The following is a 16,078-nucleotide window of genomic DNA, read 5'->3' on the forward strand; positions in this document are numbered from 1 at the left end:
AGCAGCACCCTGAGCCTGCAGCACGGGCAGGCTGGAGCTGGTGGGGTCCAGCAGCCCCCAGTGCTCCGAGGGGCACAGCTTGGCCCCTGCTTCCCTACTCAAACCCCAGGGCCGTGGTGCTGCTGGTGCCCCGTGAACACTAGAGGGCACCGGGCTCCCGTCCTTGGAGCAGGATTAGGCCCAGGGCTGGGGGGGGCAGCTCCCCAGCATGAGCGCTGCCAGGCTGTGGCAAGGACAAGGACACCAAGCACCCAGGGAGTGCTGGCCCCGGAGGAGGGCTGTATCTTACACACGTACATAAATACAGTCTGGAGCTGGTGGGGAGGGGGCTCAGCCGCTCTCCAGAGGGTCGTGTCCATGGGGTCCTTCGTGAAGCACGTACGGGGCTCTCCAGGAGGGAGCCGGGGGTTCTGCTCATGATGGAGGGGATGAGGGCGTCCCTCAATGCCAGCAGAGCAGAGGCTGGCATGTGGGGAGTGGGGGTAGGATGCCACCCAGCCCGGCACAGGGACACTGGGTGTGAGGGCCCCACATCACCTCCTCACAGCACCTCTGTGTCCCAGGTCTGCGTGGGTCTTTCCTCGGCCACATCCCAAACAATGGCATGGTCCCGGTCGTAGGATCGGCCACCTGCGGAGCAAGGGGAGGGTTTAGGAGGGCGCAGACCTGAAGGTGCTGAAGGGGTGGGTGCCCTATTTTAAGGCAAAACACCCCATTTTTGGGGCTCCCTGGGAAAGCAGCTCCTGTGCTGGTGCCGAGGTCTCACCCTTTACGTCAAGGATCATGTCTTCAAACATCTGGCTGCGGATTCGTCCCTGGGAATCGATGCTCCAGGTCTGACGTGGCATCCGGTTTTTGGACCACAGCACGGCCTTCGCGCCCTTCCCGGCCGGCCCGATGACCTGCAGGCTCATGTTGGGGGCCACCTGCAAGGAGCAGCGGTGGCTGGGTCAGTCCCATCCTTTCCATCGCATCCACCCAGCGCAAAGCCTTGGAGCTCAGAGGGGTGTCCCTGGAAACGCAGCCGGTTCTGGGGTGGGACATGGGATGAGCAGGAAAAAGCCCTCAGTGAGAGGTGGGGATGATGAGGGTGACACAAACTCCCCAGGGAAGGCAGAGGCACCTTCGCATCTCCAGGGACGACTTGGAGAGGAGAGAACCAACTGATCTCTGGGGACACGGCTGGGGTCAGATGCTGGAGTCCTGACAGGGGCTCCCCTGGTCCCCTCCGCAGCGCTGGCTGCCACACACGAGCCCTGACCTGGTTTTTGATGAGCCCGTCCTCGTAGTACCAGATGGAGTTGCTCTCCTCGCTCAGGCTGGACACCACCACCCGCCCCGCTTTCATGTCCTCCACATCATCAGGCACCGAGAGGTAGAGCTCCAGCTCCCTGTTCCTGATGCGGAAATAGATGCGTCTCTGCCAAGAGAGAAACCCTTTTCGCTCCAGCCCTGGGTACCGCCGCTGGGTGGAAGGAGCTCACCCCGCTCCAGCTCCAGCTCCACCTGCCCCAGGTTGTGGGGTTCACCCTGGCAGTGCCCCGTGCCCTCCGGCAGGCAGGGCTCACCTGGCGGATGGGGTACAGGGACCCCACGTGCTGCAGCCCGCTGTACGTCAGCCAGTTGGTGATTTCGGTGCAGTCCAGCAGCCACTGGCGCCCTCGGAAGTCACCGTGTTCGCACAGCACCCAGCTGCAGGGAGCGGATGGGCAGAGCGGGGTCAGCCCCGCCTGGGACACTGGTACCCCGCAGCCGGAGCAGGGCAGAGCAGGGCTGGGGCTCACTCACATCCCGCCTTTGACGCGCACCGACAGCACGTGGTTGTTGAAGCCCTCCGCCTGCAGGCTCCGCACTTCGGTGTTGAGCTCGATCTCCTTCCCCTCGAAACACTCCAGCCCGTGCAGGAAGATGGAGGGCTCCGAGAAAAACTGCAGGTGGGGGGAAGAGACCGGGAGAGGAGTGAGCACCCATGGGTGCAGAACGGATCCAAGGCTGGAGAACCAGTACTGGAGGTACCCATGGGAGGGGAAAATGGGTTCTGATGCGTGTCTGCCCTGAAGCCAGCGGGAAGGGAAGGAAAGGCTGGGACTCACCACCGGGACCTTCTTCAAGGAGCGGATGGAGGTGGAGGAGAGGCAGCCCATGGCGCTGAGCGTGGGGTACTCGCCCTCCGACAGCACGTGCTGCTCCCCGGCAAAGGCCTTCCCGTCGAACAGGATCCAGCTGTGGGGAGGAGCGCACCCGGGCTGACGTGGCCATCGTGGTTGGTGTCCGTCCCTCCTGTGGCCCAGCACCCTCATCCTGCCCACCCTCCTGCGGAGCTCCCAGAGGTGCCTGCGGGGCTGCCGGCCAGGGTGGCATCCCTGTTCCCATCCCAGATGGAAGCAGTGAGGCCCTGGGACACCCTACCTGCCTCCACGGACTCTGCAGGAGCGTGGGATGAAGGCGGCGGGCAGGGAATCCTGGTCCTCCTCGAAGGCGATGTGCTCCCCTAGGAAGTCAGGCTCAGAGAAGAGCAGGATCTGAGGAAGGAGAGCAGAGGAGCTCGGTGAGGGGGGCAAAGCATCATCACCACCCCATAAGGGTCCGTGTCCCCTGGGAGGGCACGTCCCCCCCCCCATCTGCCACTTCCAACCTTGGAGACGAAATGGAGGTTGTGTTCCCCAACCTGGAAGCAGACAGAATGGGGCTGGTTGGGGTCTTCTCTCCAGCCTGGCCCCCACCAGCCCGGTGGCACCGGTGGGTCCCGCTCTCACCTGCAGGATGGGCTGCACCGAGGCGATGCGGCAGTCGGTGGCTCCCCAGTCCTCGCAGGTGCGGTACACCCCCTTCTCCAGGATGTACTGCTCACCCGAGTAGTTGGTGCCCTCATAGGCCACCCACCTGCACGGAGAACGTGGGTGCTGGCTCTGCACCCCCCGGGTACCCTCCTGGCCCCCCTCTCCCCCTGCTCCCCACTCACACCCCGCTCAGCACGTGGATGGACTGGGTGACGGTGCCGTAACCGGCCAGCTGCGTGTCGGGCAGCGCCTCGCTCAGCTCCACGCTTGGGCCCTCCTCGAAGTCCATGGCCTCGAACAGGACCAGCACCGGGTCAGAGAAGTCCTGCAGGGAGAAGGAGCCCCGTCCCGAGCGCCTCGGTCTGTCAGGGGGAAGGGGATGGGGGCCGGGCGCTCCCCACACCTGCAGTCAGGGCTCTGCCTGGCCTCAGGCACCCCAGGGAGCAGCTCTGAGCACCTGGACCCCTGTGTGGGATGAGCTGGGGGGGATCTCAGGCCACGCCTGATGCAGGCAGGGAAGGCTCCCTTTGGGGGACGAGGATGGGACCAGGGGTGCTGACTCTCCGCCCACGCTGGGTCCATCCCCAAGCAACGCCGCCACCCCTGCCCTCACCGTCCGTATCAGCCGTAAGGACATCAGCTCCTTGCTGTAGCCACCCCACTGCCTCCAGTCCTGGTACTGCCCTTCCTCCAGCAGGTACTGGTGGCCGCGGAAGCCCTCCTTCTCGTAGCCGACCCAGCTGTGGCACAGCAGACACAGGCAGTGAGGTCTCTGGACACCATCCACGCTGCTCCAGTGCCGCCCTCTCCCCCAGGCTGCCTGTGTCCATCCTGCATCCCCAGGCAGCTCCTCTGAGCCTTTTCCACTGGCTGAGGGTCACGTTCCCGGCCGGCCCCACACCACTCACCAGCCACCCAGGACGTGCAGGGAGCCCACAGTGGGCAGCGTGGGCCCGGGCAGGCATTTGAGGTCGTAGATATCTCTGCTGATGGTGAAGCTGCGACCCTGGAAGCCCATGGCCTCGTAGATGAGCACCTGGGGACAGGGCAGGGTGAGTGGGGTCCCACGTCCAACCCGGTCCCATGTTCTCCCTGGGTGCTGGCCCAGTGCTCACCTGCGGCTCGCCGGGTCTTTCCACCACGGGGCAGCCCTGGAAGGAGAAGGACCCCCATGAGGCTGTGGTGCAGGAGGGGACTGCGCAGGGACTGACTTACAGCCTGAGCTGCTTTTGGGTCAATTCGTTCAAGAACGAGCTCTTTTGGACTTGGCTTTGTTGCTTTCTTTCACCTCTAACTCACAGAGGCACTTCCCAGAGCCTCGCTCAGCACATTTCCACACCAAGCTCTCACTGACATGAGTCACAAACCACCAGGAGATGCTCTTGCCTGTCATGCCCACGGCTGGAAACGGCCCCGGCACCCCAATAACCGCGCTCCAGCAACTGGGACTCACCAGCCTGATGGGGTGCATGGAGCAGATGGACGGGTCCTTTGCTCCCCAAGCCTTTAAATTGGGATAGCCGCCTGGCTCCAGAACATAGGGATCATCATCAAAGAAAGGCTTGGAGTAAACCAGCCATCTGGGGAAGAGGGGGAAAGCATCACAGCTCCATCCAGCCCGTGCTGGAGCCCAGCCAGCGCCCACCCAGCCCCATGGCCCCACTCACAGGCCCGAGTGGACGATGATGGAGGCAGCAGTGAGCGCCTGGCCCCGTGTGCGGGTGTCCTCAGCCGAGTCGGTGAACCTGAGCTGGGCACCTTCACCGTTCTCCTCCACAAAGAGGCTGATCTCGGGGGTCTGGTAATCCTGGCGTGGGGCAGAGCAGCGTTGTGGGCTCAGCACTCCCCCCTTGCTGGGTGCTGGGAGGTGTGGGGTGAGCACAAAGCTCGGGGGGATCCCTTTGCTCACCCGCACCACCCTCTTGAAGGAGCCGATGCGGAAGGGCCGGTGGGGCTGGCCGCTCTGCCCATAGGCTGCCCAGGGGTTGTCAATCTCCACGTCCCCCTCGGCCAGCACGCACTTGCGTCCGTGGAACCGCGGCTTCTCGTACATCACCCACCTGGAGCAGGATGGAAGCAAAGGGGGAGAACCCTGCTTTTAGCCATTGCAGCCATCGGGAGCCCCAGGGCACAGCATGGGTTGGGACATCCTGCCACCGCCACGATGCTGGGGTGCAGCTGCAGTAATGAGCACTGGTGCGATGTCACTCCTGAACCCCAGGCTGGGACCTGGCTGCCGTTCCTGGCACAGGGAATGCAGGAACCCCGGCCAAACCCTCCCTCCATGTCCTCGCCACACGTCCTGGCCCCAGTGTTGTCCCCTACCCTCCTCGGATGACCCGGATGGAGATGGTGTGTGAGAGCTCCCAGGACGTGGCATCGGGGACGTCGCCCCAGATCTCCCGTTTCTTGCCCGCGAAGCCGGCCTCGGAGAAGAGGATGATCTGGGAAGGGGTGACACAGCAGAGAGGTGCTGCCATAGCCCACCAAACCACACCGCCCGTGCCCTCGCCATCCAGCCCAGCCCCACCGCACTGCCTGTACCTTGCCAGGTCTGGGGTTGATCTTCTCCAAGCCCTCCTTGTCCTCCTGCTGTGAAGAGCCAAGGGGACGGGCGCATGAGGAGCACGGAGGGACGTCGGCTGCAGCAGCCATCTCGCCGCGACCCAGGGAGGTTGTGGCTGCAGCCTCACGTCTGGCGTCTGCCAAACCCTCCCACCGCCCCGAGCAGCCACACCTTGAGCATTCCTGCGCTTGGGGATCGGCCTCCTGCCTGCCCCAGGACCCTCCTGTGACCTGTGCTGGCACCCTCCCATCACTTGACCTGTGCCTTTCCATCGCCCATCCTGGTACCCTCCTGTCGCACCAGGGGCTTTCACCCCTTGGCCTCCCTGATGGGACGTTCAAACCATGTACTGGGAACAGGGAAAGATGCTCCAAGGTTCAGACCCCCACCACCTCCCTGCATTCCCAGGAAGGCAGAACACCTCCCCAGGCTCCGCGTTCCGAGGTCCACTCACCAAGACATCAGCGGGCCACAGAGCAATGGTGCCTTCTGGCTCCTCACTGACAGGACCTGGGGCTTCCAGCACAGCCATCTCCTGGCTGGGGCGGTCACCAGGGCCCAGCCCATTGTGGTCCCGAGGGTTGGAGGAGCCCGTGACCCCTCCATCCCTGCCAGGCGGCTCGAATGGGGCAGCGCTGGGGGAGACGAAGCGGCTGTAGAGCACGCTGTTGTCCAGGCGCGAGTAGGGCTTGCCCTCATCGGCTGCAGCCGCCCGGTGCTCCAAGAAGTGGGAGAGCAGCGCCATGCCCTTGAGGACGTTCCCTCGGAAGAACGGGCTCCTCTCAGCCACCGGCTTGGCCTTTTCCTCTGCCCCCACCTGCCCCAGTGTCCCCAGGAGCGAGCCCCCCTCCACCCGGCCATTGCAGCCTGCACTGTCCCTGGGCACCCCATTGAGGGTCCCTCCTGGTGCCTGCTCATCAGGGCTCAGGTAGGGGTTCACAATCTCCTCCTCTGGGTTCTCCTCCTGCCGTCCCATGGGGCCCCGGGCCAGCAGCTCCCGCAGAGCCTCGGGCAGGGAGATGGTGGCTCGCGGGGCCACGCGGTCCTCCTCGATGGGAGGCAGAGCAGCACAGCGGCCCAGCGACGATGGCCGGGGCTGGCGCGGGGTCTTGGGTGCCTTGCGCATCTCTGAGGGCTCCATGTTGCGTAGCGTGTCCACAAAGATCTCCATGTCCACCTGCAGCTCGGGGTCCTCCTCGGCTCCGTTCAGGGGGGTCTCAGCTGGGGGGTCAGAGGCTGGGGGCTTGGCAGGGAGCTCTGGGCTGCTCTTGGGCTCTTGGGCTGTGCCCTGGGGGTCCTGTGTCATCTTGCCCCCATCCAACTCCAGCTCAGCCTCTGGAGATGCTTCAGATGAAGGCTCTGGGCCATCACTTGCCTCCGAGGAGGGGTTTTCAGGGCTGCCACCAGCTCCCGGAGGGCTCTCTGTCCTCGGTGGCATTGCTGAAGTGGTGCCATCCCTGTCTGCTGAGCTTCCCTCACCCGCAGCAGCCGGGCCAGCCTGGCCACCGGCGCCGGCCGAAGGACCCTGTTGGGAGCTGGTTATACTGGTTTGTGGGTCCCCAGGCCTGTCGCCATCTCTCAGGGTTGCATTCACTGGCGTGGCTTCGGCTTGCAGCGAGTGTTTCTCCCCGGGGTATCCCTCAGTCAGGAGCCCGGTGGCTTCCACAGCGCCCGGTGAGCTCCCGCTGCTGCCCGTCGCGGCCGCCGCAAAGCCATTGCTGTCCTGCTCTCGCACCTCCTGCTGCGGCGCCGTGTTTGTGGCACCGGCAGCGCTGTGCACCCCGCTTTGGGCTTCCCTTCCCTCCGCCAGCGCCGGCTCTGTCCCGGCTGCATCCCTGCCGGTCCGCAGCACCGTGACCTGCCTGGCCCTGGGCAGCGCAGGGGCGCAGCCGGGCGCGCACGGGGCACCAGGAGCTGAGCCGGGCCCCGCTGCGCTGAGCTCAGCAGCGCGGGTGGGGAGCAGGGCTCCGTGCACGTAGCTCTCCCTGTGCACGGGCACGTCCCGGGGGGCACCCCCGGCCGGGGGGATGCCGTCCCCGCCGCCAGCGCCCACCTTGCCCCGCTCGTCCTGGCGCCGCGGCTTCTGCGCTGGGGAATAGACCTGCGAGAAGATGGGTCCGTGCGCGGTGAAGTCCTGGCGGAGGCTGGCAGGGGCCGAGCGGCTCGGGGCGGCGGGGCCGGGAGGTTTCTTCTCCCCGATCTCCCGCTCCCAGGCCTGCAGCAGCAGGGACACGCGGGAGGGACTCCCCTCCCGGCCCCGCACGGTCCCCGTGCTCTCCAGCCGCCGGGACACCAGCGAGACCTTCTGGAAGCGGGACCTGCCCTCGGGCCCTGCGGCACCCACCGCCGACTGCTGCATGCTCAGCTCTGCGCTGGACACGAAGCCCCTGGCCTTGGTGTGCCGGAATGATGAATCCATGCCGGGGGGACAGCGAGGGGACTGCCCCGTAACACCCCACACTGCCGGGATCAGCCCCTGCCGCTGCCACGCTGGCGCTGGTGGAGCTGCAAGGAGAGAAGGAGACACAGGGAAAGCTGAGCAGGGACTGACCCCGGACCCTCAGCCACCCCCGAGACATCCCTCTGACCCTGCAGGACTTTATAGGGGAGGTCCCATGAGCACAGGAGGTGGTTTGGGGGCAATTCTCGGGGTGCTCATCTCATCCATCCTGGTATGTGCAGAACATAAAGGGAACCTTGAGCCCCTTCTGCCTGCCCATGCCAGTGCTTCTGCAGCCAGCTGGGGAGCTCTGCCCCGCTGCCAAGGTGGGCTCCAGCAGAGCCTGCAGGCCGGCACAGCACGGATGAGTGTGCAGGATGCGGCCGGGCCATGCCGTGCCCCGAGCGGTGCCGTGCCCCAAGCTGCGGGATGAGTCAGGAGGGCAGCAGGGCTGCGCCGAGTCAGCAAATGCAGTAAACAAACAAGCCCAGAAAGCAACAGGGAAGCTGCTCCGTGGGGGAAAAGGACCTGGTCAGGACCAGGCCTGGGGCTGGAGTAGCTATGGGGCTCGCAGGAGGAGGTGGGGACCTGAGCAGCATCTTCTCTTTAGCCTTCCCTATTGCTGCTTGGCAAAGGTGGGATGGCTCCATCCGCTTCTCAGCCCCATTGACACTGATCACTCTCATCCAAGCTGGTACCCAGCACTCAGCTCCTGCACTCTTCTATTGGGTACTGGAGGCTGGGCATCACTGTGGCCCCTAGGATGCAGGCTGGGCATCACTGTGGCCCCTGGGATGCAGGGTGGACATCACTGTGGTCCCTGGGATGCAGGGTGGACATCGCTGTGGTCCCTGGGATGCAGGGTGGACATCACTGTGGCCCCTGGGATGCAGGGTGGACATTGCTGTGGTCCCTGGGATGCAGGGTGGACATCACTGTGGTCCCTGGGATGCAGGGTGGGCATTGCTGTGGTCCCTGTGATGCAGGGTGGGCATCGCTGTGGTCCCTGGGATGCAGGCTGGGCATCGCTGTGGTTCCCTGTGGGCGCAGGGCAGGGGACACCCACGCTGGTGGTGGCTGGGGGGGGGGGATGCCAGCGGAGGCGTGGCTGTGCCGCAGCTGCGTCCCTGCCCCAGAAGGGATTTTATTGCTGGGTTTGGGTTTGGGAAGCAGCTGACACAGCAGGAGCCGGAAGCACTCCGGCATCTCTGCATCTCCCAATTAGGAGCTGCTCTGTGTCACCACCCAGCTATTGGGGACAGCAGAGGGACGGGACTTAGGGCTCAGCCGGAGGACAAGCTGAGCGTGGGGACTGCTGATGACAGGGAAACCTCCCTGCACAGCCCCCAGGGCTGGTTTTCCTGGGGGACCCCTTGGGAGAGGGCCTCATCCTGCACCACCGGGGGCTGGGCTCCTTCTACTAGCTTCATGTCGGACTTCACCCGTCCCTAAAGGGGGTCATGGAGGCTGGGGACAGGCAGAGAGGCGCCGGTGCAGGCAGCTGCCTGCCCCTTCTGCCAGCCCTCCACATCTCGCTCTTCCCGGCCCAGCAGGTCTTTCCAGTACAGATAGGAAGAGTTTGTGTCATTTTCCAGGAGGTGATGAGACCTTGTCTGGGGCAGCCAGCGCCGCTCCAGGTTAGGACCAGCATAGGTGGGGCCACACATCTGCGTGGGCTCAGCCACAGCTGGATCCCCAGGGCCACAGCTGGATCCCCAGGGCCACAGCACTCACCAGTGGAATAACGAATAGCCAAGAGCAGGGTCAGGCTGGAAGCAGCCCCAGCGCCCCAGGATGGGGGCACATAGGGACTCCTGTGACATGGAAGCTCCTCCCCAGGTCAGTGGTGCCAGGGCAGCATGGTTTGCACGGGGATGTGGCCCCTCTCTGTCCTGCAGCGGGCCCGTCCCACCCGATCTGGAGCCACCAGGCACCTGGCTGCACCCTGGCCTTGCTTCAGCGCCGGTTTCTCAAGCACTCAGTGGCAGTGCCCAGCCCCGCCGTGCCCGTGGCCCCGGGGTGGCACCGGGATGGGGACGCCGGCTCCGTGCAGCACCGGGGTGCTGGGGGGAGGCGGCAGGTGCTGACTCAGCATCACAGCTGCCTCTCGCCCAGAGCCGGATTTCCAAAGATCTCCGTGTGTGTCTTTCCCATCCCATCCCTGCAGCTGGATCCGGCGGCCAGGCCCTGGCACACCACAGCAGCCCTGGCAAAGGAGCTCACCCCGGAGCCCTGCTCTGCCCCAGCACCTACTGCATTTCCTACTGCAACAGTAGGTCAAGGACACACGGACATGAGGGCACAAGGATGAGACCTTGCAGCCTCCCGGCTGCTCCTGCTGGCCCGTCCTGCCCGCCGGGACGTGCCATGCTGGATTCAGCACTGTTGCCACACTGGAGCACACCGCCTGGCTAACTAATCCCCGCTGGCCAAACCAAGCCAACCCGCTGAGCTTGTTCACTGCTTCCCATCACCCCAAAGGGTCTCTCAGCACCCAAGGAAAAGGCACAAGGTGCTCTTTAATATTCAGAAGAGACGGAGGGGCCGAGGGCAGCAGCTGCGGCTGCCTTTGAGCCGGTGACCACAGATTAAGCCGAGCCTCCGGCCACGTTGGGCTGAGCCCTATCACCGCGGGTGAGAGCGGACCTGCCGCCTCCAGGAAAACCGGGTGCTCGCTGTGGGGCTGCGGCACCCGGGGTTCATGAGGAGGGCAGGGGAACCACCACGTCCCCTCGCTGCCCCTGCCTCCCCTCTGCTGAGCTGTGCCAGGGTGGCTCTGCTCCCTGCACGGAGGGGGACAGGGGGGACACGGGAGCCTGAGTCCTGAGGCCACCAGAGGTGCTCCTGCCCCATCTCACGCCGGTGGCTCTGGGGGTGCACTTTGGTGGGGAGATCAGGGCTACAACCCCAGCAGCCCCCCACCGTTGGGGACTGGAGGTCTGAGGGGCAGAGCTGGGTTCAGCCCCCACCTCCCGGTCCTGTCCTCCCTCCCTGGCCAGTGTCAATGCCAAGGGGAGCCAGGGACCCATCCCAGCATCCACCAAACCAGGGCACGGGGGCAGCCGGGATGGGAGCACCGATGCCCTCCTGCTCCCAGCACCACCCCACCAGCACCCGCACAAGCCAGGCGCGCCTAGACAGCACCCAGTGCCCCCCATCACCACACACACCTGCACCCCACGTACCTGCAGCCAAGGGTCCCGCCGTGGCGAGCGGGGTGCTGAGCCGAGCCGTGCCGAGCGGGGCTGGGGGTGCTGCTGCCTGCACAGCACGGCTGGGCGGACCGGCAGAGTCACCCGCGGAGCACCCAGCCCTGAGCACCCAGCCCTGGCGCACGGAGGTTTGGCATTCCTCAGGTGCTGACAGCCGGGGAGCCGGTCAGGCTGGTTCCCCAGCACCCGGCTCCTCCATTTCCTCCGACTCAGCAGCGCCGGGAGGGAGCCCGGCCGGCCTGGGTGGCTCCGGGCCTCCCGGAGTCCTGCCCGGCCACCCCTTCCCTCCAGCTCGGTGAGGGTGAGGGTAACCTCGGAGGGAATCAGTGCCCAGCTCGGTGACTGCACCTCCAGCCAGCTGGGACGCTGCATCGGCCAGGCCATGGGGCTGGCGGGGTCCCAGCACCCTGCCATGAGCAGCTGGGGGTCCCCAGGGATGTGATTGCACCCAGTTCATCATCTATAAGGGGGTCCCAAGTGGAGCCCCAGCAATGGAGCCCATTCCCAGGAGGCTTCTAATGCTGCGAGATGCCCCAGGGCTCAGAGAGCTGAGGCTCTCAGAGCACTTTGCTCTGGCCTGGGGAGCAATGGGGGTCATGGTAGCCTTGGGCCACTGCAGGAGACCTGACCCCGGGGCACAGGGCCCTTTTCGGGCAGGGTTCGGGGTGACAGCAGAGCCAGCACCCGCCCTGTGTCCTCACCCTGCCCTCCCGCTGCTCCCCAGCACCCATCAGTACCAGCCTCACCCCGCGGCCACCACTCCCGGCTGCTGGCCCAGCCCCGGAGCCTCCTCGGCCACCACCAGTCCGGCACAAGTGGCCACAGTTCGGTCCTTGCTGGGGTGCCTGGAGCCACCCAGCTCCGGGTGCCACCATTCACGTGCTGGAGCAGCACCAGGTCATGGGGGGAGCTGCAGAGGGTTGGAAGGACTTTGCCCTATCCCTCCCTGCCGGAGCCGGGGGGATGTGGTTGTGAAAGCTTCCAGGAGGAGCTGAGTGGCACTGAGGAGCCGTGGGGACAGGAGTGTCCATTGAATATAATCAGGGGGATGGCACTCACTGGCCCCAACCTTGGCATCAGGTGAGGACAGCCCAGGACCACAGCTCTGCTTCCATGGTGGTACCAGTGGGTAGCAGCTGAGTCCCCTTGGGAACAGCAGGAGAGAAAGAGGGTGCGGGGAGGGGTCCCCAGCAGCCCCAGCACTGAACACCCATGTGGTACCCAGCTGCCCATCCTCCTGTGCCCGGTACGGGAGCAAGATCCAGCCTCTGCATCCCTCTAGCACCGTGGGCTCCCATGAGGGGCAGCACTATGGGGTCACGGGAGCCCCGGGGCTGTCTGCAATGTGTCAGTGTGTGCAAGCCTGTGAACGTGCTGAACCAGGTGAGCCAGCCGGCCACGGCTCTGTGGGACCGGGAGCTCCCTGCCCCGTCCCCCTGCACCGCCGGGGCTGGCTGGGGAGGGTTTAGTCAGTGCTGGGGAGAGTCCTCCCCAGGGCAAACCAGTTCCTCAGGCACTGGGGCAATTGGAGGGACACTGGGGCAAGCCCGGGCCTTGAGTCACTGTGTGTAAAGGGAGGGACGCAGGATGGGGCAGGTTGCAGGGATAGGGACAGGCTCAGCCGCAGCACCTGGGGAGGGGACGGACACAGACCTAGAGGGAGCCCCACGGCACCCCGAGTCTCCCTGGGGATCTGCAGCTCACCAGCACAGGGCTGGAGCTGAGACCTGACGTGCTCACGCTGTGTGTGATCCGCACAGCCCCCGTATCCTCCTGGCCTTAATCCCTCCAGCACCCAGGGAAGCTGCGGACTTCCCAGCAGCAGCATCCAACCCTGGTCCCCAGACCGCCCATGGAACCAGGATTCCCGGCAGCAGAGGGTGCTGGTGGCATCGCCATGCCCAGGGTTTGGGCCAGACCACCGGTGAGGGGAGGAAGCTGCAGGGCACGGTGATGCTTTGGGAGGTGAGTTCAGCGGTGGGAGGGGAGGCTCTGTCCCCTCTCAGCATCCTCATCCTGCAATGCCCGCCCCCCTTCCCATCCCAGCTGCCCCAAAGCAGTTTTGTCTCCCACTGCCTGAGTTCGCTGTTGGGAGGAGCAAGGCTTGAACCGGGGTGGGAGGATTTAGGGGGTGAGGGGAAACCTGTGAGCCCTGGTCTGCTGGAGCCTGCTGCCTCGGGGGAATATCTCTTTCAGCTATCGATTTCCCTTTATCAGGGAGCTGGAATATGTATGGGGCTGAAATCCTGATCAATCCCCACTTTACAGCTGATCAATCAGCTGCTGCCCAAGGTCTTTTATCAAAGGGAGTGACTGAATCTGTGCACAACCCATCGCTCCAGGCCAGGACTGTCGATATCTGGCTTCACCTCATCCTGCCTTACCCAAAAGGCAGCGAATCCATGGGGAATCCTGGCCCCAGGCAGCATCCAGGCAGGTCACCACCCAGGCACAATCCTTGCTTTTCCCTTGATGAGTGCCAATGCTCTGGGAAGCCCCATTTCTGATGGTCCCCACTGTAGGGACCTCAGAGCCCCAAACCCAGAAGTGTGGGGTTCCACTGACACCCTGGAGCTGGAAAGCAGCCCCAGCCTCTTGGAGTGCTGGGAATGGGGTGCCCAATGAGAGCATCCTTGCAAGCACACTTGTGTCTCCAGCAGGTTAATGCACCCTCAGCCCCGTGTCCCCAGTGTTGGCAGGTACTAGAGCATCCCTCAATCCCGAAGAGCCTTGTTAGAGGCACGGGGGGTGTGTGGGGTGTAGGGAGCTGGTGAGGAGGGAGGAGCAGCACCATGGCTTCTGTTATTGATTGCTTCATAGCCAAAGGTCAGCAGTGAGCGTGCAAGGATGGGGAGGAGGGAGGTGGTGGCACTGGGATGCGAGGGGCTTACTGCCAGCACTGGGGCTGTGCCATGGGAGGCAAGTGCCAGCCTTGGGGAGCACTGGTGTGGAGACCCTGGTGGGGGTTCCCATTGCACAGGCACCCACTGGCACCCTCCTTGTGCCTCAGTTTCCCCACCAGCAGACTGGGTGCTGGGTGCCTGGCAGTGCCCTGGCTGTGGAGGCTGCAGGGAAGAGTCTTTGCTCATGGGAGGGAGGTGGAGGTAGGCTCAGTGGGGGCTGGAGGAGGTCTGTCTGTGTCTGTGTGCAGCCAGGTGGGTTGTGCCTGTGGGATGCACAGGGATATGGCTCAGCTTTCCCTGGCAGGGGCTTGGAGGCTGCTTTTGAGCTGGTCTGTGCTTTCTTGATGGGCATGTGGTGATGGTGACCGTGCTGAGATGGGAGATGGTGGCGGAGCCACAGCCCCAATAACGCTATTGCCAAGGGCCCTTCAGCTCCCCAGGGATGGGTTTTGTTTGCAGTGAGGACACCAGTCCCAATCTCTGCCAAAGCTGTGACCCATGTGCCCAGGCTTTGCACATCCTTGAACCTCATCCTGCCAGGCTCAGGGCCCCATTCTGCCAGGCTCAGGACCTGGCTGGGGCCAGGCAGTCCGCTGGCAGCACCGTGTGGTCCCTGATGCCGGACCACGGGCAGCACCTCTGGCACTGGGCTTTGGCAGAGCATTGCCTGCCCTTGCCCCGGCCGTGCCGCGAGGGGGAAGATTTAGAGGCTGTCAGAGCCGGGGCCAGAGGTCAGCAGGGGTCAGAAAGTCCATTTCGGTGAGGTCACTGTCCACTTCTTTCAATCTAATGAAGCCATTATTTGTGCAAGCGCCTGCTCCGCCGGCTATTCCCTTGAAGGCGAGCAGGGCGCAGCGCCCGGTTCTGAAAGAACAGGAAGGAGTCCCCTTCCCTTTCTCATTTCCCATTCAACAGGCCCCCCAAAAACAAATACACCACACACGGAAATATGGCGTGGGGCTGTCGCTGCCGAGGGGCTGCGGTACAGGAGATTGGGAGGTAAAAGGACACTGCTCAGGGATGTGGCTGCATCACTTGGATGGGAATCAGCGAGGATGGGCAGGAATTGGGTGATGCGGAGAAACTTGATGAGTGTAAACAGAAAAGTGTCCCAGGGGACTGTGGGTCCCTCCTGTCCATCAGGAAGGGGCTGGGGAGGAGGGAAGCTGGTGCATGGTAATGGGTTGTGTTCTGAAGGATTTGGTTTGGAGGAAACAAGGGCTCATTCCTCACCACATTCTTCCCCCGTACCCCCATGCCTCTGCCCACTGCCCGCACCACTCAGGGTGTCCTTTCTGCCTCAGGACACCGTCCCCAGGCTATGCGGCTGCTGGCACTGGGGTGTTCCCTCCAGGGACGAAGGGATGGAGCTGTTTCCCAGGGCTGCCCTTCCTCATGAGCAGAAGCACCGGAGCAAAATGCACAGGCAGCCGGCTGTGTCCCCCCTAAATCCCTGGCAAAAGGTGGGGAGCATGGAAGGAGATGGGCTGGAAGGAGGGACAGAGACACACGGAGGGGTCTCCTGCAAGTCTTGGGTTCCTCCTCCTCCTCCTTCCCTCTTACCCGACTTATCCCACAAACGGGAGAACGGGAACACACGGAACCCGCGGACCCAGCCCCGGCGGCCAGGAGGGGGTGACAGATGCACGCAGCCACCGGGAGTGCTCCCGCAGCGGATCCCCACCCGGGGCGGCCGTGGGTGCCGGCAAGGAGAGGGGAGCAGGAGCAAGAGGGGAACCGTGGTTCCCCTCTCACCAGCCCCGGGTACAGAGCTCTGCAGGCTGCCCAAGCCTGGTTGTGGGTGGGAGTGGAGATCCCGGTCTGTGCCCAGGAAGCACCCGGCTGGACTCTGCTGTCCTGCAGTGTCAGACGAGGGGCTGCTCGTTGGATTTGGGTCAGAACTGATGTTAACAAGAGACCAGTGGAGTTTCCTCAGCCTCCTGGTCCGTCCCCATTAAAAACACCATAAAGATGAGGAAACACCCTATGAGCATCATGGAATTAACGCTGCTGTGGGCAGGTCACGGGCACCTCCTGCTCCACCCGTGGGGACCCAGCTGAGGGAGCTGCAGAGCCCTGACGTCCTGGGGGGCAGCCCCAGCTGCCTCCTCCCGAAGGCTGCCCCATTTTCCTGCAGGGAGAAGTCCTCCCCCCCCCCGCTGCCACCCCAGCCCCGC

The 16,078-nt window shown here is 64.4% G+C and overlaps 1 protein-coding gene across 1 annotated transcript; it reads right to left on the reverse strand.

Moving 5' to 3' along the window:
- Positions 1 to 474: 474 nt before the first annotated feature.
- On the reverse strand, positions 475 to 7,824 carry CRYBG2 (crystallin beta-gamma domain containing 2). Its single transcript, XM_062620807.1, has 19 exons — positions 5,801 to 7,824; positions 5,325 to 5,369; positions 5,106 to 5,224; positions 4,690 to 4,840; positions 4,448 to 4,587; positions 4,234 to 4,360; positions 3,896 to 3,931; positions 3,689 to 3,816; positions 3,394 to 3,520; positions 2,963 to 3,105; positions 2,757 to 2,883; positions 2,636 to 2,668; positions 2,410 to 2,522; positions 2,094 to 2,223; positions 1,789 to 1,928; positions 1,569 to 1,692; positions 1,262 to 1,420; positions 767 to 926; positions 475 to 630 (listed from the first exon to the last, which is right to left on the reverse strand). Exons 1-19 carry the CDS (start codon positions 7,763 to 7,765, stop codon positions 542 to 544), a joined length of 4,056 nt encoding a protein of 1,351 aa, XP_062476791.1. The 5' UTR covers positions 7,766 to 7,824; the 3' UTR covers positions 475 to 541.
- Between the last annotated feature and the right edge of the window lie 8,254 nt (positions 7,825 to 16,078).

Source organism: Pezoporus occidentalis, unplaced genomic scaffold, assembly GCF_034315485.1.
Source record: "Pezoporus occidentalis ecotype Australia unplaced genomic scaffold, CSIRO_AGI_Poc_V1 ctg223, whole genome shotgun sequence".
NCBI classification, from domain to species: domain Eukaryota; kingdom Metazoa; phylum Chordata; class Aves; order Psittaciformes; family Psittacidae; genus Pezoporus; species Pezoporus occidentalis.